The 21,419-nt window shown below is 46.3% G+C and overlaps 1 protein-coding gene across 2 annotated transcripts in view; it reads left to right on the forward strand.

The window, feature by feature from the left end:
- LOC144314666 (RH-like protein) overlaps positions 1 to 21,419 on the forward strand; it is a 36,418-nt gene that overhangs the window by 11,247 nt on the left and 3,752 nt on the right. The window contains exons 3-9 of one of the 2 annotated variants that reach the window (XM_077899078.1): positions 1,945 to 2,095; positions 6,104 to 6,254; positions 6,999 to 7,165; positions 8,688 to 8,825; positions 11,044 to 11,177; positions 16,192 to 16,271; positions 19,806 to 19,879. In XM_077899078.1, coding sequence (XP_077755204.1) covers positions 1,945 to 2,095; positions 6,104 to 6,254; positions 6,999 to 7,165; positions 8,688 to 8,825; positions 11,044 to 11,177; positions 16,192 to 16,271; positions 19,806 to 19,879 — 895 coding nt within the window. Of the gene's footprint in view, positions 1 to 1,944; positions 2,096 to 6,103; positions 6,255 to 6,998; positions 7,166 to 8,687; positions 8,826 to 11,043; positions 11,178 to 16,191; positions 16,272 to 19,805; positions 19,881 to 21,419 lie in introns of those variants that run through there. The other variant, XR_013380513.1, reaches the window with a different exon arrangement.

A 21,419-nucleotide genomic window follows, 5' to 3' on the forward strand; every position in this document is an offset into this window, starting at 1 on the left:
CTGTGCTTGACACATAATAACTCACTTTGCCCTTATGACAGCTTCAAAGGCCTTGACTCTACCTTGCAGATGAGGATACTGAGGTACAGAGGGTTCAGTAACTTGCTCAAGGTCACACAGCCAGGTAGGGGCTGAGCCAGGATTCCACCCCAGGCTGGCTGGAATGGAGTCTACACCCCTGAACACTGCACTTCACTGTCTCAATACCTCCCTGGCACCAACTGGCCCCTGGGTCTGAAATCCTACCAATCCTACCAAAAGGCATGTATCCTTTTGAATTAGGGCCTTGCCAATTAAGTGAATACTCACCAAAAAGACAGAACACGGCCAGGTATGATGAAACATTCAGTAATTTCTGTTTTTTTTTTTTTTTTAAGATTTATTTATTTATGATAGACATAGAGAGAGAGGCAAAAGGAGGGAGAAGCAGGCTTCATGCCGGGAGCCTGACGTGGGACTTGATCCCAGGACTCCAGGATCACGCCCTGGGCCAAAGGCAGGCGCCAAACCGCTGAGCCACCCAGGGATCCCTGTAATTTCTGTTCTAAATAATTCCTGATCCCTGTGAGACTCATTGGGTAGGCCCTTGGCCCTCTTCTGATCTCCCGTCTGAAGTCCTTGAGCCCTAAGTAAGATACTACATTGGCCGCAAATGCTGTGGAGGCTGTGTCCAGACTTCAGAGCACAGGCTTTAGATCCAGGCCACCTGGGTTTGAACCTCACATTTGTCATTCACTAACTTATTGGCCAAAAGAGTCACCTCTTCTAGTTTCAGTGTCCTTTTCTGTAATGTAGGGGTACTGAACGGTACCCTAGCACCATTCATAGAGGGCCACTTAGAAGATTAAAATTTAAATGAGGTGATGAAGTTGTGAGCCTCCTATACATAATGCTTAATAAATTATCACTATTTTGTAGTGGTGGTGGTGGTGGTGGTGGTCATAGCATCAGGGAGGGGAGGTGGTCTCAGAGCAAGGTGCCCAGAGAGGGTGGATTGGTTTAACTACCATGGATTATTCTGTTCATTGCCACCTCCCCCAGGAAGCCCTCCCTGATGAATCCAGCCCTCATTGCTCTCTCCCTCCCTCTGGTGCACCCCTCTAGCCATGTAATATCATGGATAGTCTTAGCAGAGAGACTTATGATGTCAGCCCTGCCTCCCCAACTGGATCATAAGTGCCTTGAAAACAAATTGTTTTCTCCTCCTGAATCCCCACACCGAGCTAGCTCATTTGTCAAGGGAAGGAAGGATTCAGTAGTAGTGCTAATCATTTGGGCTTCTACCCCTGAGTTAGTTCTTTGTGCCAATCATGGTGCTAGACACACATGCACGAATATTCCTACTAATCCCCACAGCACTACCACGAGATAAATATTATCATCATTCTTATTTTACAGATGAAGAAACAGTCTCAGTGAGATTAAATAGCTGCTCAAGTGGAAACACTGGGACTGGAAGCAGGCTTGTCCTATTTCTAAGCCATCTCTTTGCACAGCCAAGCTGCTGGTGACCGGCAGCTGAATGGCAGGCAGGCCAGCAGGTGAAGAGCGCCCTCTATTGAGCATCTTCGCAAAATGTAGGCGGAAGGGAAGCCAAGGGCAGATCCGTGATCAGACCCTAGAAGGGGACCCTAAGTGAAAAGTCAGCCTCTGTAACTATGGCAGTCCTATGAGAAATTCAGAGTGGCCTCAGTACAGATGAGCATGTGCAGATCAATTTCTCACCCTGAAGCCACCCTGATGGGGGAAGGAGCCCGTGGAGAGCCCAGATGGGCAGCATCGGTTTCCACAAGGATGCAATCTTGTCTCCTTGATCTTCCACCGTGTCCCTGGTTTCTCAGACAATGCCAGGCTTGTTGAATGAGTGAATGGGTGAATAATGAATGAGAAGATCCTTTTCAGTTATTCCTGTCTCTTTCTCTCTCTCTCTCTCTTTCTCCCCAGTATTAAGCTGGCTACCATGAGTGCGATGTCTGTGCTCATCTCAGTGGGTGCCGTTTTGGGGAAGGCCAACCTGTTGCAGTTGACTGTGATGGCACTGGTGGAGGTGACAGCCTTTGTCACCGTGAGGATGGTTGACAGGAAGTACCTCGGGGTGAGTCACAGTGCTGTGAGGAGGGGACTTTGGAGAGGAGAGGTGTGGAGGTGGAGGTGGCGGATACTGCCTCCATTTGGTAGGGTTTCTGGGATTTAGAAGAATAAAGATGGGCCCAAATGGGGTTCCAAAATTGTGATCTATGCTACATGTTTAAACACAGCAACCTAATGGCTTTAATTGGAGGTGGTGCGGTCGCTGGTGAGGGCAAGGTCTAAGGTTTGACAGGCGATGTGGGTGGCAGAAACATAGGAAATAACCTAAGAAAGTTATTAGAAGAAAAAGGGTCAAGGAACAGAGGGAGGGAGTTGGATAGACAAAGATGATGTCCTGGAGGAGTGATGGAGAGAAAGATGGTAGGGCAGGTGCGGAAATCCTCAGAGACCACAAGGCAGGTGGATGGATAATCAGCAAGGAGTGTAGAGTCTGCAGGCCTGTCTTTCAAGGAAGATGGAGATATTTGGGGTGGGAAAAGGAACAATGGTCTAGAAGCTTTGCTTGGAAGTTATTATTTATTAATATTTGGTTCTCTTCATCTGTCTATATGACTTTATTTTAACCCCTACTTCAGCGTGCACTTCCTATAAACAAGGGCATTCTTTTACATAACCATTTGTTCAGTTAACAAACTTTGGAAAGTAATATTAACATAATAAATATATATTGGTAAATTATTATATGTTATTAAATATATGTATTTCTTTTTGGTCCAGGATCATGTTTTGCATTCCGTTCTCATGTCTCCTTAAACTTTTTCAATCTGGAACAGTTCCTTAGTTTTTCTTTATATTTTATGACCTAGACATGTTTTGAGGTTACAAGCGAGTTATTTCATAGAATGTGGGTTTGTCTACTGTTTCCTCATGATTAGTTGAAGGGTATGCACTTCTGGCAGGAATTACACAGAAGAAGTGATGTTGTATCCTTCTCAGTGCATCATATCAAGAGCCACATGCTCTGGGTCAATTTGTCCCATTACTGAGGATGTTAACTTTGGTCACCTGTTAAGTTGTTGTCTTCCAGGCTTGTCTACTTTAAAGTTGCTATTTTCCCCTTTATAATTAATAAGCATCTTATGGGGGAGATAATATTCTGTAAAATCTTGTTTCTATAAAGCTTTCATCCATTGGTTTTAGTGTCTATGGATTTTTTTTTTTTTTGGCCTGAATCAGTTAGTATTATGATGATTGCCAATATTGGTTTCTTTCTTTTTTTTTCCCCTTGGAGATTTTATTTTAGGGGCGCCTGGGTGGCTCAGTCAGTTAAGCATCTGACTTTGGTTCAATCATGATCTCAGGGCACTGGGATTGAGCCCTGCATTGCACTCCCTGCTCAGCAGGGAGTCTGCTTCTCCCTCCTCGTCTGCCCCCTCCCCCTGCTCGTGCTCTCTGTATGTGTCTCTCTCTCTCAAATAAATAAATTAAACTTTTTTTAAAAAAAGACTTTATTTTTAATTAGTCTCTATGCCTAACATGGGGCTCAAACCTCTAAGCCGAGATCAACTCTCACATCCTCTATGGACTGAGCCAATCATGTGCCCTCAATATTGGCTTTCTAATTCCATCTTCCCTTCCACAACCATTAGTTAGTATTCTGCTGTAAGAATAAGAACTTTCTCTTCTCTTCCATCCAACCATCCATCCATCCATTCATTAAATCGTTTATTTATATATATATATATCGCTAAGGGCTCACCAAGTCACCTAGGCATACTTTCATTTTCTTTTTTTTTTTTAAAGATTTTATTTATTTATTCAGGAAAGACAGAGAGAGGCAGAGACACAGGCAGAGGGAGAAGCAGGCTTCCTGCAGGGAGCTGGATGTGGGACTTGATCCAGGGACTCCAGGATCGCGCCCTGGGCTAAAGGCAGACACTCAACTGCTGAGCCACCCAGGTGTCCCAAGACTTTCATTTTCTGCTTTTTCTCTCTGTTTACCATAAGGATTAATTGCAACTCCTGGGTTTCAAGAAAGAAAGCTGCCCTGAAGCTTTTTTAGGCAGAAAGAAGAGAATTTAATAGAAGCATCACCAAGGGCAGGGGTAGCAGCCAGAGTCAGGACTGGAATTGGATATGAGAACTTTAAGATCCCAGGTAGTTCATGCTCTCCATCTTTTGGTTCTGTTCCTCTTCGTTGTACATCAGCATTCTCTTCAGTGGAGAACATGGTCTTACCCCTTCTGCTTCCAAGCTTCTAAGTCCCAGATCCTGTAGGAAACAAGGCTCCTCTCTCATCAGCTGGTCCCAGGTCTCTGGTCCAGTGAGAAAGAACCTGATTGGCTCCTGGGACCATGTGTCTGCCATGTGCAGGCAGTGTGCGGGGGGGGCGGGTCCTACTGGGAGCATGTGACTAATCCAGACTGCAGGTAGATTCCCAGGGATGGAATGCTTCGTTGGGCAGCAAGGGTGGCAAATGTTTTCTCTTCTTTCCTCCTCCTCCCCCTCCTTCTCCTCCTCCTCCTCCTCCTCCTCCTCCTTCTTTTCCTTCTTCTCTTCTCCTTCTTCTTCTCCTTCTTCTCCTTCTTCTTTTTTAAATACTTTAAATAAGGATACATTCACACATTGCAGTCATGTGAACAGGAAGGTCCATGCATGTATCCTTCCCATTCTCTCATTCCATTCACAAATATTTATTCCTTGCCTATTATGAAACAGGCATCTTTTAGGCAGTGGTTAATATGCAGTGGTCGTGGACCTTCCATTTCAGAGGGAAGATGACCAATAAGCAATCATGTAGGCAAATGATACAGCCTGCTAGTAAGTGTCGATTACTATAGAGAAAAAATATGAAGAGTTGAGAGGGGGATAAAATGTTAGATAAGGGGGCCATGGAAGGCTTCCCCTGAATAAATAATTTTGAGTAGAGACATGAAGGCAGCAAGAGCACAAGGCACGTAGGTGTCTAAGCGTCGTGGTAGGTCAAAGGCAGGGCGGTGGGAGTGGTCTCCCTCTTCCAGGAGTATTTTATCACCCACAGTTTAGAATTGTTGGCACATGGTGATAATAAAAAGCAGACAGACTTTGAATCACTTTTATTATTGTTTTAAATTCCCTCCAGACAATGCACCCCCTTACTGCCTGCGCCCAGGGTAGACCACTCCCTCTGCCTCGTGTTCCAGGCTATGGGAAAGCCAGAGTGAAGTGGGCTGATGGGGGAGCATGCCCGTGAGTTTGAGGAAGAGTGAGAAGCATGTTCCAGGAGTGGAGCAGGAAGTGAAGTCAGAGAGGTTAAGGGGGAGTGGGTCACACAGGGTTCTCCAGGTCATAGCAAGAATGTAGACTTTGAGTTGAATGAGAAAGGAACCATTGGAAGATTCTGAGCAGAGATGGCCATGAACTGCCTTAGATGTTCATAGGGTCATTCTGGCTGCTGTGTGGAGGGGAGTCAATAGAGGGACAGGAGTGTAAATGGGGAGACCAGTTAGAAGGTTACTGCAATAATTTGGGGTAGTGGCGATGGTGGGGCTTAAATCAAGGTGGGGTCAGTGAAGCTTGGTGGTAAAAATTCAGCCAATTCTGGATATTTTTTGAAGGCAGAGTTGGCAGGACTTACCAGTAAGTAGTCCACTAAGTTATTAAGGATTACTAACTTTAATATTCATAAAGCAAAAATTAGCATGTGTCTAGAATTTACCAAAGACTTTAGTATTATAAAAAGTCTGGCAGCTTCATGCTGCAAAGTTTATGTCACTCATCACTCCATAAATTCTGCTGAAAAGTAGGAAGCGGTGAGGATGCATGTCCTTGTGACTTTTTGCCTCACCTAAGTAGATCTCAGCCAAAAAGCATGTAGGAGCTACTGATAAGGCCAACCAGCAACTTCCCTGGAATAAATACATGGCTGGTCCTCGGTCTCCTCTGAAAGGGGAACTTCTGGGCTGGGTAAGCTCCAAACACCAGTCTCATGACTCCAAGTCACACCTCTTAGGTGAAGTTCAGAACTGTCTCCTAGGAGCATGGGGTTAGCCTGTGGGCAGAGGCTGTAGGGACTCATTGCCCTTTGTTGCAGACGGACAACCACACCAGCATGATGTACATCCACGTGTTTGCAACCTATTTTGGGCTGATGGTGACCTGGTGCCTCTCAAGGTCTCCGCCTGTTGCAGTGCTGGTAGAGAAGCATCAGACTACAAAGAACTCCAGTTTGTTTACCATGCTGGGTGAGGACAAGATGGGGTGTGGGGGGGTGTGGAGGTTTCTTCCCCTGGAGTAAGTGAGAGGTTCCCAAATGGCTCTGCCGAAAAGTCTCTCTCCTTTTCCAGCCTGTCCCAGGTGCTCAGAGCCCCTCCATGATGATTCATTACCCCAAGTAGTGTTGGATGGATTCACAATCCCTTCTAGGGCAACGTTCTTCATTAATATCCAAAGGAGAGGGGAGACTTGTTACCCTTACTCAATTTGCCCAATCTTTTTGTCTTCAAGTGAAGAGTGGGAACTGGACGAGTGGAGAAAGCAGAGGCCAGCAGTGGAGAGAGAGACAGGGCAGGGAAGAGAACAGTAACACTGGTGTATTTTGCAAAGCTGCAGTGCAAACGCTGAAGCCGGGCTGCAGGAGAGGCTGAGAGGAAATCGGGCAGTGAGCTGAGCAGTAGGTGACCCACAGCCAGCCATGAGCCCAAATCAGAGTTGCACGTTACATTTTCAGAAAGCATTTGGCCATCACAAGCTGGGCTCAGGAGGCCTGGAGGTTGGTAATTTAAACTCTCTGGGCCTTTGTTTTTTTGCCTATAAAGTATGTTAGCTGGGCCCTGTCAACCTGAGACTTCAGGGGACACACGACTGGCTCAAAGTCACATAGCTATAAAGGGACAAAGCTGTGACTTGCCCACTCCACGAAGCGCCCACAGGCTCAGGCTTTGCAGCAGGAGTGCTGGAGGTGGCCAATGACCCTCTCTGACCCCCAGGAACCCTCTTCTTGTGGATATTCTGGCCAAGTTTCAACTCTGCTCTGCTGGACATACCAAAGGAAAGGAAGACTGCTGTGTTCAACACCTACTATGCTCTTGCAGTCAGCGCGGTGACAGCCATCTCAGTGTCAGCCTTGAGTCACCCCCGAGGGAAGATCAACATGGTGAGGAGGGGGCTACCCCTTGGGCAGCACTCAGGTCTTCTAAGATGAGCACATATTCATGCCCCTGTTCCAGAACCAGCCCCCAGGGTGGGATAGAGTATGCCAGGTGACAGAGCCTTGTCTGCAGCGTCATGGATCATCGGGCAGGGACTGGCTTATCAATATGGGAACTGGAATTTGGAGACTGAAATGATCAAAAGCTCTCTGAGGAGAGTGATTAAGTCTATCAGTGTTGACACTAAAAGGACCCAAGTGTGAACCCTGTTCCTGTGAGTTAATAAAGCCAGCCACCATGAGCAAGAGTCAGCAGAGAAGATCTAGAATAGAATTAGTCAGCCTCTCCCCTTCCCCTAAGAAATTTCAAAAATGGAATGAATACAATCGGAGGTAAAGGAGTATGTCATCACCCTAGCCACATGACCCTGGTCAAGCCACTTCAACCTTTGGAGCCACACCTGGCTCATATATAAAGTGGAAATTAAGAGACAAGGCACAGTAAGTGCTCTGTGGGGAATTAGTGCTGGGCCAACAGGAACCATGTTACCGGTGTAGCCAGGAGACTGTGTGTGTGAGTTCTGGGGGAAGAGAGATGGGGAAACGGTAGTGCTAAAGACAAAACCAGTTCCCATGATGATTGGGTATGGGGCCGGCCAGCCACAGGGGGTGGGAAAAAGTCTAGAGGGATGGCAGTCCTAGATGGCCACAGCATGTGGCCATCCATGACAAGTTAATCATCAAGAGGAGTGGGTGTCTTTCTGGGGGGGGGGGCTCCATGGTGACGTGGAATCTAGGATCAGACAAGGTGGGGACATTGAGGGAGGCGGGTGTGGACAGAAGCTCAGAGAAGCCCAGAAGCTGGTCCCAGGCCTCAGAGCTCCAAGACCTGGTTAGACTTGAGAGGACAGAGGGAAGTAGCATGGGAGCAAAGCAAGGCCCCGGTTCTAGAGGAACAAAGGACAGAGTGGAGATGGGACCCGGGAACAAGAGCTCACATATGAAAAGCTGGATCCAGCAGTACAGGCTGGCATAGCACTGAATGGCCAATAATAATGATAAAAATAGTAAAAACAATAATACTGGCTTCTATTTCTTGAGCATTTCCTCAGGGTCCATGTTAGGCCCTTGGCTCAGAGTCATACATAAATAACTTGTTTAATCTTACAATAACCATATTAAGTAGGTACAACCTAAACCCCGTTCTTCTGGTGGAAAAGTTGAAGCATGAATGGCTCAGTGCCCAAGGACGCGTCACTGACAGGTGTGAGGGTGGCTAGGATATACTCTCAAGCTCAATACCTCCCAGTCAGGGGGACTGTTCCTGGAGTCTGAGAAGTGGAGTAAGAGAAGACCATTGAGAAAGGTCATGTCTCAGTGGGGATGGAGGAGAGGAGGGGACGGTTTCACGGTCAGCGAAGCAGGGAAGCCATACAGTGTTGCTTGCTACCAGCTTACCAAGTAACTCTGGGCAAGTGCTGTCCTCTCTGTTCCTCACTTCATTTGCCCTCAAGCTATTTCTTTGCAGACTCATATCCACAACGCGGTGCTGGCTGGAGGTGTGGCCGTGGGTGCTTCGTGTCATGTGATCGATACTCCTTGGCTTGCCATGGTGCTGGGCTTTATGGCTGGACTGATCTCCATCGGGGGAGCCCTGTGCCTACGGGTAAGGACCTGGGCAGCTAACACCTGATTTTGGTTTTGACCAGCAGGGCCCTGGAGCACGGTGGGCCATCGTGTAGTGCCATGGGCTACATCGGGCAGGCACTGACACCTTCTTAGGGAGGCTTCAAAGCTTGAGTGAGGGACCCACCCAGGTGTGTATTGTGTATTTGGTAGGATCTGGGGAGCAAGTAATAGAATCCATTCAAGTTTGCACAGGCATGGGGGGTGGGTATTGTAAGGCTATTGGCATGTCACAGAAACCAAGGACAAGGATCCTGTTGGGAACCCATGAATAGCTGACACCAGGGACAGGAGTGTTGTGGGGAGCCCAGGAAATCCCCACTCTTCTTTTTTTCTTTTTTTCTGAATATCTGCTTTCTTTTCACTCTGTAGACTTCCTTCCCCTTCTCCTTCTCCTTCTCCTGCTCCTTGTGGTGGAATGTAGTCTTTCGTTTCGGGAAAGCAGCTGGGTGGAATTTCTTGGCCCCATTCCCAAGTGTTCTGGAGGAGGGCCTCACTGGTTTGGCGTGCTTATCTTTGGCTGGGGGTGTGGGGTCCTGGAGCATAACATACATACATGGCTGCGACCCACGAGCCATGCGAATGGGGGTAGGAGGGGCAGCAGCCCAGAAGGGGGTGCTGGGCTCAGCCAGGCCATGTCCACTTCTGATTGTGCAGTTCTTCTTTTAAGTGGGTGGATTTTTCCCCCGTCAACAACCAGCAGGTACTGATAATACCAGAATGCCCCATTATAGCCAATTTGTCATAATACACTTCTAAGGGAAATAATTATAGGGCAGCAACTCTCTGTGGGTTTGAAGCCTTAGTAGAGGATATAGGAGTAGACCCTTGGAGGCTCAAGGAGCTGAATCTGGATGAACGATGGATATGCAGGGAGGCGGTTTTTATCCAAAACAGGGGGAAAATGTACCAACAGTTTCATCTGACCAGCGACGGGGCAGTCTGCTTTTCATCTTTGGAACTGGAATAAACGTCTTTCATCTCCTCTGCTTTGAGGCCCTATGATGAAAGGCGGCAGTGCACAGGGAAACCTGCGTAGATTCTCAACAGGCTAGGCATCCATTGCTTTCTCTGTGCCTGTTTACTTGACTCCATCACTGGGGGAACGATTCAGAGATGATTCACTCATTCATTCATTCATTCATTCATTCATCCGTCCCTTCAATCATTCAGCAGTATGTTTTAATATGTGTCCAGCTTCCCGAGCTATAGTGTCGTGAGGGCAATGGACAAATTAACAACACAGCACGTCTAAGCGAGCCTGAGTTGGATCAGGAAATGCTTCCTGGAGCAGAGGATGTCTCAGCTGAGTGTTGACAGATGACTCATATTAGCCAGGCAAAGTAAAGGGAAATGTATTCCAGACAGAAGGAACAGTGTGTTCAAAGGTTGATTGGTGAGAAGAGCAAACAGCCCAGCCAGGAAACAGATGCTAAGGGCTGGGTTCACCTGGGAGTGTGGTGGGATCACAGTCTTGAGAGATGAGAGACGGGAGATACACAGGTGTATCTCCTGAGCAGGTAGAGGAATCTGGGTTTTTATTTTGAAGCCAGTGGGGGATCCCAGGGTGGGGGGGACTAACCTGTCCAATATGCATTTGTCTCCACATTTGTTGGCTCACGGTTTTCTGGGAGGCTAAGTGGTGGTGGGGAAGGAGTACTGAAGGCGAGTCTTTTCTTCCTATTAGTCATGTTGTCTTTGGATGGCAGTTAAGTTTGGGCTAGACCAGCACATCTCAATCACCCTCCAGGCACGTTTGACAATATCTGCAGACAGTTTTGGGTTAACACACTGTTGCGGGGGTGCTAGGGTCTGGACGGTGGAGCCCAGGGGTGCCGCTACACATTCTACAATGCCCGGGACAGCCTTTTCACAACACAGAATTATCAGCCCCATGTGAGTAGGGCCTGGGCTAGACCCTTGCTTCTTGAAGGGTGGTCAGTGGGCCAGTAGCGTCGGCATCACCTAGAACTTTGTTAGAAATGCAGAATCTCAGGCCCCAGGCCCACTAAATCGGACTCTGCAGTTTCACAAGCTCCCCCGTGTGATGCAAGTACAGTCAGGTCTGAGGAGCCCTTGTGGAGGTGAGCCCCAAGGCCTACCCCCTTCTGGTGGCCCTGGATGCCAGGATCAGTGGAAAGCCTGGACAGGGAGTATCAGTCTTCCATGCACATCTGTTTGTGTGACGTTTGTTCCAGGCTTATTTTAACCACATGCTGGGAATCCACGACACCTGCGGCGTGCACTACACCTTTGGCTTGCCAGGTCTGCTCGGAGGGATCGTCTACATTCTGCTGATGTTCTATGAGGTCACCTGGACAAAGAATAGCATGTAGGTCACTTGGCTTATCCCCCTCATACCCCATCCAACTTAGGAAGAAATGTGCCCAGAGCCCTCAGCATTCAGACCCAGGCACTCGGCAAATATTTGTTGGCAAATGGTAAATTCTACTGGGATCCCTGGGTGGCTCAGCGGTTGAGCCTCTGCCTTTGGCTCAGGGTGTGATCCTGGAGTCCTGGGATCGGGTCCCGCATTGGGCTCCCTGCATGGAGCCTGCTTCTCCCTCTGCCTGTGTCTCTGCCTCTCTCTCTCTCTCTCTCTCTCTCTCTCTCTCTGTCTCTAATGAATAAAATGGATAAGGTCTTTAAAAAAAATTAATTCTCCCTAGCCCCTATCTCTCCAGGCCCTGTCTCCTTTCCAAAAGGGACAGCCCAGGTACAGGGCAAAGGCAGACAGCTCTGAGCCCTGGCCCCCAAATCAGAGCAAGTGAATCAGGCCCAAGCCAGACGGATCCCTTGTTTAACCGCTGGTGGTTTAGGTCTCAGTGAAGAGAGTGTCATGGAATCAGACTCATCCTGACCTCTCACTAGCTGGGCCTGCTACCTAACCTCACTACCTACTGTCAAGGCAGGTAACCACGGCGCCTCCCCTCATTGGGTGGTTGGAGGCTGCTTGAGGGCAGGTACTTTGTGGTTAAAAAGGATTTAATACTTTAATGTAGGAAAATGCTGAGAACAGTCCATCTCTGAGGCCCAAGAGGAGATGGGGTGAGACCAGGGGCCAGGGAACGTGTACCTGGGATCAGGCTCTAGAACACCTCTCTGAGTCTGCTCTCCCCAGGATGGGACAGTTGAGGACCAAGTAGCTGTCCTCTCACCTGGGCAGGAACCCGCCAAAGGGAAGGGCAGAGCCACAGCAATGACTTCCCGCAGGGAGGCCTGTGGTTGGCTGGAAGTAAAGGGCACAGGCTTCAGGGACAGACGACCAGGGTCACACGGACCAGCTGGGTGACCTTAGGCACGGTATACTCAAACTCTCTTCAAACCTCAGTTTTGATCTGCACGCTGGGATAATAACCGATGTCCCAGGGCTGCTGTGAAGACACAGTGTGGAGGAAACACCCGGCACATGGCCTCTTGTCTGCACGGTGGTTAGTTATTGCCACTGCTGCTTCTATATGAGAAACATCTCTGTGTACGGAAGGAGGGACAAAGGACTGAGCTGGGAGTCAGAGCACTCAATGTGACATGCGGAGAAACTACTTAATAGCTTGGTGTCCCTGGACAACACAGTTGGCTTTCCATTCGTTCCTCAGTGTTTGCTGATTTCCTCTTCAGGTGAGCAAACGTGAAGGTTTGCACGCGGTGCTCCCCAGCTGAGATGAGGCAGTGTTTCACAAATTGTGGGATTTGAGTGGTGTAAAGACACACTTAAATAACATTGAGTCATGCAGGGCCGATGCTGGTTTTCAATTATTCTGTCCTTTGATTGCATCAGGGAGAAAGTCTGCACGTGGGTGCTGGTGCTGAGTGTCTCTGAGCTTCTGACCCCTAAGGTCAGACGTAGAGGCCGGCAGAGGCAGCCTGGGGCTGAGATCTGAGACTCATGCTCAGGCTGCCTCTGGGGGAGATTTTAGCAACACTCTGTTTTCACCGTATCTTTTTACTATTACCTCCCATTTCTCTCTCATTTACACTGGTGACTCAAAGTTTCCTTTTAAATACATTTATTTTAGATGTGCCTGGGTGGATCAGTTAAGGGTCTGCCTTCAGCTTAGGTCATGATCCCAAGAGTTCTGGGATCCAGCCCCATAAGATCAAGTCCCACATCAGGCTCCCTGCTCAGTGGAGAATCTGCTTCTCCCTCTCCCTCTGTTTCTCCTTCCGCTCATGCTCTCTCTCTCTCATTCACTCCCTCTCTCAAATGAATAAACAAAATATTTTCTTAAAAAGATTTTATTGATTTATTCATGAGAGACCCAGAGAGGAAGAGGGAGAAGCAGGTTCCCTGTAGGGGATCCCAGGACCCCAGGATCACGCCCTGAGCCAAAAGCAGATGCTCAACCACTGAGCCACCCAGGTGCCCCTCAATAAAATCTTTAAAAATAAATAAATAAATACATTTATTTAAGTGTAAAAAAAAGTCCATTTAAAGAAAAATGTTTTAAAAATGAGTATCCTTTGATTGCCAATATGGCCAAATTTATGAAGGTAACCCACAAATGCTGAAATCTGGGAAAGATCTGTCTGGCCTTCGTGGGTAGACAGTATTTGAAACCCAAGAGCCACCCATGCTAAGCCAAGTGATGTTAGAGACACTGGTTCACTTTCCTAACCTGGATCTCCTCATTTGTGAAACAGGACACTAACAGCTGGCTCAGAGGGCTGCTTAGCACTCCCCTGTAGGGAGCCTGATGTCGGACTCGATCCCAGGACCCCGGGATCACAACCTGAGCCAAAGGCAAACACTCAACCATTGAGCCACCCAGGCAACCCTAGCTTCTATGCTACCATTTAATATTACTAAAAAAAAAAAAGTTTTTGTAGTATAATCTATATCCAGAGAAGTGCAGATATCATAAGGGTGCCAGTTGATGAATTTTTCTGACATCCCCTTGTAACCAGCACCCAGAACTCCTTCATGTCCCAACCAGCACCTGACTTCTAACACTATCCATCAGTTTTGCCTACTTTTGTCCTTCGTGTACATGGAATCACACAGGGAGTCTATGCTCTCGTGTGCTGGGCTTTTATTCTACATTGTAGTTGTGAGACTCTCCCACATTGAGTATCTCTGTAGATTGTTCATTTTTTTTTTTTTTTTAAAGATTTTATTTACGTGAGAGAGAGCAAGCAAGAGAGAGAACACAAGAGAACACAAGTGGGGGAGAGGGTAGAGAGAGAGGGAGAAGCAGACTCCTCACTAGGTCCTTGATCCCAGGACCTTGAGATCATGATCTGAGCTAAAGACAGATGTTTAGCCAAATGAGCCACCCAGGTGCCCCTAGACTGTTCATTTTCACTGGACGAGAGTGTTGAATTGTGCTTGGGTTTACTTCATAAAGGTGACTGAGTGATGACATGGAGAGGTCCATGTCATTGAAGGGAAAGTTTAATGTTATAGTTCTCCTGGAGATGAGAGGCACAGCACACCACGTAGGGCCCCACAAGACCTTATCATACCCCACAAGACCTTATCATACCCAGGGACCAGCAGAGAGGGGGAACTAAGACTATGCCTTCAGGTTGATAGGGGTGGGGTAGTGGGGGTGGGAGGCAGGAGTCCCCAGTTGGGCAGGAAGTGAAAGTGTATGTTAGAATTTGTGGTTAAAGGGGTTTATAATATGTATTTTACACTCCCATGAAAGCTGACTTGCTAGAGAGGGAGAGCAGTAAACAGTTTTGGCCGTTAGTTGGGCCCTGTGGTAAATGAGTGCCATGTAGACAAATACAGGATCTAAGAAACACATTTAAAATAAGTGTTTCAGTGTGTGAATACAGAACAATTTATCTATCCATTACTGATGAGCATTTGGGTTCTTTCCAGTTTGGAACGATTATGAACATTCTAGTATTGCTATGAATATTCTAGCACTTTTTTTTTTTAGAACATACAAATGCAGAGTGCCTGGATGGCACGTTCAGTTAAGTGTCTGCCTTTGGCTCAGGCCATGATACGGTCCTTGGATGGAGCCCTGCATTGGGCTCTGTTCTCACAGGGCAGCCTGCTTCTCCTCCTCTCAGGCTCAGGCTCTCTGTCTCTCTCTCAAATAAATAAACAAACAAACAAATAAAATCTTAAGGGGAAAAAAAACATACAAATGCTCTTCTGTTCAGTAAATGCCTAGAAGCCCAATTGTTGGATCACAGCATTCATATGGTCCATTTTAGAGGATATTACAATCTTCCACTGTAGTTTGTGTCAGTCCAATCATCCATGGCACCTAAGACTTCCCTTTACCCTATATATTTTCCAACACCCCATATTTTCCTTCTTTTTGTTTATCCACTTAGGGATCAAATATCATTTTACTTTTAATTTTCCCGATGACCAATTTAAGCGGAGCACTTAAAAGCGATATGCTTTTTGGACATCTGAATATCTTCTCTTGTGAAATGTCCTTTTTCTTTCTTTTCTTTCTTTCTTCTTTCTTTCTTTCTTTCTTTCTTTCTTTCTTTCTTTCTTTCTTTCTTTCTTTCTTTCTCTCTTTCCTTCTTTCTTTCTTTCTTTTTCTTTCTTTCTTTCTTTCTTTCTTTCTCTCTTTCTTTCTTTCTTTCTTTCTTCTTTTTTTTGCCCATTTTTCTGTTGCATGGTTCTGTCTTTTTATCGATTTGTTGGAATTCCGGATATAGAACTTTTATAGAGTCACATAAATGTATTGTGATTACCTTCTCCCATTTTGTGGCTTATATTTCACCTTCTTAATGGTATCTTTTGATGAATGGCAGTTCTTAATTTTAATACAGTTCAGTTTGTCATTGTTCCTTTCATGTCTGTGTGTCCTATTTAAGAAATCCTTGCTTACTGCAAAGTGACAGAGATGTGCTCCTCCCAGGCCACTCCATAGTTTAAAGTGAAGTCCTGGGGGTGCCCTGAAGAGAGAGGACAGGGAAGTATGCCCAGCAGGAGGGGGAAGGGGAGATGAGCTTCACAACCATCCTCTACGCAACCTTGCCCTAATGGAAATAGAATTTGCATCTCCAATTGCCTAATGAAGGAACTTAGGGCTCGGAGAAGTTAAGTGACTTGCCCAGGATCATGCAGCTAGTGACAGTCCTTGGACTTGAACCTGGGTTTTCTGCCGCCTGGTCAAGTTCATCACCCATAGGTTCTGAGAAATGAAGTCAGCCAAAGGGGACCCTGGAGTAACCCCCACTCTCTCCTCCATGTCTGTACGGTTTTGCAGGAACATGACAGGGGACTGTGTTATCTCGGGAGAGGACATTTGTTCTTCTGATGGCCCTTCCTGACAGCATCACTGCTGATGCAAACAGTCCTGTTTGACCCCAATGACCTCTACAATCTGATGCCTGAATATGACTATATCCCACTTTGTCATTTCTAGGGTCTTCTTTCAGTTGCTCATTGACACTGGGGTACTCAGCTTGGCCATGGCTTCAGGTCTGATAGCTGGTACTTTGACAGGTAAGTGTGAGACCACCTTCTTTTGCCCATGGCCCAGGGCACAGGACCTGAGGCCAGAGAGCATCTGCCCCATGGCCACATGAGTATGTGCCCATCTCCTTCCCTGTGAGTCCCCACAGCTCTAGCCAAATGATGCAAAGGGGCTCAGACCTTGAATAACCAGAGAAACAGAATCCCATCATTTCAGAATTAGAAATGCCCTCAGAAGGACACCTGGGTGGCTCAGTCAGTTAAGCATCTGCCTTTGGCTCAGGTCATGATCCCAGGGTCCTGGCATCAAGTCTTGTATTAGGCAGGGAGCCTGTTTCTCCCTCTGCCTGCCACTCCCCCTGCTTGTGCCCTCTCTCTGACAAATAAATAAAATCTAAAAAAAGAAAAAAGAAAAAAAGAGGAAAATCTTAGAGGTCACATGTTGTAACCAGGGAAATTAAGAGACTTTCTGGAGGTTATAAGTAGGAGTGAGTGGCAACTTGACAACCTCTTGAGCTCAGGGCTGCTGATTTCACCCAATTTTGTACAGAAAGCCAAGGAAACCTTTATGCCAAAAAGTTTACCTTCATTCCCTGAGAATACTCAGACTATTATTTTGTTCAGCAAGTATTTATTCAATATCTACTATGAGCCAGGCACTACTCCTCAGCAGTAGGGAAACAAGAGTGAACATAACAGGTTCCGTGATCTCATGGAGCTGATGTCCTTGTGGAGGGGGAGGGGACAATATATAAACAGATAAGTAGAGTAGTTACTATGTCAGTGATGGTAAGTGCTATGAAGAGAAACAACTCAGGGTAGAGGAACACAGAATCAATGTGAGGGTGGGGTGCTCTTTTTGAAGGGGGGAAGGGAAGACTTATTTAATAAGTTGACCTTTAAGCAGAAACCTGAATGGAGAGAGAGAAGGAGACACACCATATATTTATTTGGCAGAAAAGCATTCCATGAAAAGAGATAGCAAGTGCAAAGGCCCTGAGGCACAAGCAAAGCATGCTCAGTGTGGCTGATATGGGTAGAGTGAAAGGGAGAGTGGCAGGGGTTGAGAACAGAGTGCTAATAAGGAGCCAGATCATTCTGAGACATGGGACACCAGTGAAAATCTTTAAATAGAGGATTGAAGTATGCTTTTGCTCCTGCAAAAGCAAAGATCCTTAGGGAGTTACTAATTTGCCAGTCTTATTTATATGCTAGGTGAAAATATGATTTCTGTCCAGAACTGCTCACTTTTATTCTATGAGCAAACAGTTATTGGTGAGACATTCATATATTGTGTCCCTAAGCAGGGAATGAATGCCAAATAAGAGACAAAACAGCATAAGCAGACATAAAGGAGTGTATGGCCCTGGGCACATCAACTTACTCTCTCTAGGCCTTGTGTGGCTTCTCTGTAAAATGAAAGACCATGGTAGGTAATCATTTGACTTCTTTTCCACTCCAAAACATGTCTGAAGGTACTTTTTGTAATTGCCTGGGTGATTTTAGAGAGCAAGATGGACTAGAATTGCTCTAATATACTGACTGGCCTTGAGGTGATTAGTTAAATACAGATGAGACAGATGCCTCCCTCCACAAGTTTACATTCTCTTGGTGATGGCTAGTCTGATCCTGAGTAGGGTTACTGGATTTAGCAAGTGAAAAATACAAGGCACCCGTTTTTTAAATTCAAAAGTAACTGAGCATCCTGTATTTTATCTGGCAACCTTCCCCCGGCCTATGACATCAGTCACCATTGTCACCAGTATTCACAGAGTGACAGGACACTGATTTGCACTGTCTACCTGGGAGGGGTTTTTTGTTTGTTTTTTGGGTTTTTTGTTTTTGTTTTTTGGTGCTTGCCTAGAGTTAAGAAAGAGAATAGACTATTGTTCTTTTAAGAGTTAAGACCAATGAGAGTTGCGCTTTATATGTGGCTTTGAACAGAAGAACACTGATGAATAAAAAGAACATGAACAAAGGAAGGGGGAAAGAGGTCACTAAGCAGCCAAGGTAGCACCAAACTGACTCCCTAAAGCTGAGCATTTTATTTTCCAGGAGGCCCCCCCGATTTTGGGCCTGTCTACACTTTTACATAAGAAACATTCCTATGAACAAAACAAAACAAAAAAAGGAAGTAATCCTATAAGCATGGTTATTGGGTTTCCCAGTTTGAGCAGATTAGAAATGGCAAGTTAGAAGGGACATAAGTTTCTAGAGATAAGGCACACTGGTAGAAGTAGGAGGTGAAAGCAGACAGACTAACGGAAGAAAAAGAAATTCTGAAAGCCAAACACTAGAACGTGGAAGATTGGGCTGCTAATAGAAGCCAACGGCCCTCAACAGCTACATACTTTCTCTGCATTATATATAGCGCATTTCATAAATGGATGTTCCTAGCAATGGCTCCGATTAAAAAAAAAAAAAGTCTGTGTTTAGTGTTGTCGTAAGACAAGAAAATATAGTCTATTTTAGATGGATTTTCATCAGTGGTGAGTAAGCCTCAGCTATCTGGAAAGTTCGTGTAGGTGTTAGAGATCATTTCTGAATAATTCTAGCTAAATGAGGTGTGCTGGTTGCACTGTACATGTCAGTGTCGGTTGAAGGTGTGCATTACAAAAGGAAAATGTGAATAAGTACACGCCTACTCTTGTTAATCATACTATTTAATACAAGCGGACCGATCACCATGAAAAACACACCTATAAAAATCCATCAATGGCATTTCCCTGATTCATACGAAAGGTGAGCAATCTCTTCACGTATCCTGGGAAATTCAGCTGACTTTGAGCAGCAGAAGGAATGCACAGGGCCAAGCTCTCTGGGCAGAGGCTGGGTGGGTGAAAAGAAGAATAGGCACAAAAGTAAGTTGTTATAAATGATTTTCCTAACTATTCAAGTGAATAGTCATGAGCTGAGGTCAGAGTTTATTGGAGCCAGTGACGCTGGGCCTACAGGAGCACCCAACTGGAGTTGCTTTCTTTCTTTTTTTTTTTTTATTAAAGATTTTATTTATTTATTCATCACACACACACACACACACACACACACACACACACAAACACACACACAGAGAGAGAGAGGCAGAGGGAGAAGCAGGCTCCATGCAGGGAGCCCAATGTGGGACTCGAACCCTGGTCTCCAGGATCAGGCCCTGGGTCGAAGGCAGGCGCTAAACCACTGAGCCACCTGGGCTGCCCTGGAGTTGCTTTCTGTGGTAGCTCTCTGTGTTCTAAATGGATCAGCTTTCAGGTAGAAGCACCATCTGACAGGGCTCTTCTGTTCCACCTTGGGAAGCGTGTCGGATCTGTGGCTATCGTATACCTCTCAATACAATCTAAATCCTTTGGAGCTAATTGCTCTCACCAATTTCTTTTAAAAGATGTCTATAGAATTAATAAAGCTGGTCCAGGGAAGGCCAGGGCTTCAATGTGTCTGTCTCCAGGCTATAGAAGGAAAAAGGAATTTGGTTGAGATAACCAGAATTGGCATAGGATATATTGATTAACTTGGAGATAACAAATGCTGTGTTTTAAATGTTTAACATGTAATTATGAAATTTAACAGGTTTGGTCTTAAGCCTCAAAATATGGAAGGCGGCTCATGTGACTAAATATTTTGATGACCAAGCCTCCTGGGAGGTAAGATTTTTAATCTAATGTCATAGATGTTGAGTGAATGAACTTAAGAAGATATCTGTTATATCTGTATTTGTTGACTTGGGGTTTGTGAGAACAAAATAAAATGTGTGTGTGTGCGTGTGTGTGTGTGTGCATGTGTGTGTTAGTGAGGGCTGGGGAAGAAGTGGTAAAGGTTACATTTTCCTGAGGCCTCAAAGTCATTGAGGGTCAGAAATGTGATAATGGCCACTGGCCACATGTCTCCCATCCGGAGTCATCAAAATGGGCAAACAGTTTGATGTAAAAGTGACAGGATCATGGGGATCCCTGGGTGGCGCAGCGGTTTAGTGCCTGCCTTTGGCCCAGGGCGCGATCCTGGAGACCCGGGATCGAGTCCCACGTCGGGCTCCCTGCATGGAGCCTGCTTCTCTCTCTGCCTGTGTCTCTGCCTCTCTCTCTCTCTCTCTCTCTCTCTCTCTCTGTTTATCATGAATAAATAAATAAAATCTTGAAAAAAAAAGTTAAAAAAAAAAAGTGACAGGATCCTGTAGTGCAAGAGCCAGAAGGACTGCACGGGGCGAGCAGGACCAGTCTCATCTGATAGACGCACCGGGCAGAGCCATGACTGTCTGAGTTCTTGCGGCAGAGCTGGATCTAGAACACAGCTCTTGACAAATGATGGCTCGTGGACATAACACTAGTACTCTAGGAGTCTGGGATCACTTAGCCAAAGGACAAGGAGCTCAAACAACGCAGCTGCTGCTGAGGATCTCTGCTCCATGTAGTGTTTGCTGTCATGACTAGGCTAGAAAGAGGGTCAGGCCTTGTTCCTGTCACCCCACTGCCCTCTTCCCTTTGGCCATCACTCATAGTTCACCAAGGACTCTGATGTGCGTCACCTTGGGTAGGTCCCATTTGATGCTGAGGTTGGCTAGACAAATACTGCCAGATTATAAATGGCAAGTGGAGGCTGACAGGGGTCAGGCTGATGCCCGGCATCACCATACCTTTGTGAGTGGCAGAGATGACACAGGAGCTAGGCCTCCTGAGTCCCAAGCCAATCCTGTCTCCACCTGGCACGCGTAGGTACTGATCACTAAAGGGGTAGAGAAGCAGCCTCATCCTGGGCCTTGGCATTAGTGTTTGCAGAGGCAAAACAGAGAGAGCCTGCCTCTTCTCCTTTTCCTCATTTCTTCTCTTTCCTCTACTTCTTCCTTTTCCACGTCAAAGAGCTTTACAGAGGCATAGCTGGCTACGACACACATTATTTCAAATATACAATTGGATACATTTAAACATAATTATATGCCCACGAAACCATCACCACAGTCAAGATAATGACCATATCCATTGCCAACCACGTATTCTTCTGCCTCTTTGAGACTATTCCCTCCCTGCTCCACCCTGTTCCATCCCCAGGCAACCACCAAACTGCCTTCTGTCCAATAGATTGGTTTACATTTTCTGTTCTGTCTGGCTCCTTTTACTCAGCAGAATTATTTGGAGAGTCATCCACGTTGCCTGTAGACAGTCTCCTCTTGTACCAGCTTCTCCCTATAGT

Source organism: Canis aureus, chromosome 5 (assembly GCF_053574225.1).
Source record: "Canis aureus isolate CA01 chromosome 5, VMU_Caureus_v.1.0, whole genome shotgun sequence".
NCBI classification, from domain to species: domain Eukaryota; kingdom Metazoa; phylum Chordata; class Mammalia; order Carnivora; family Canidae; genus Canis; species Canis aureus.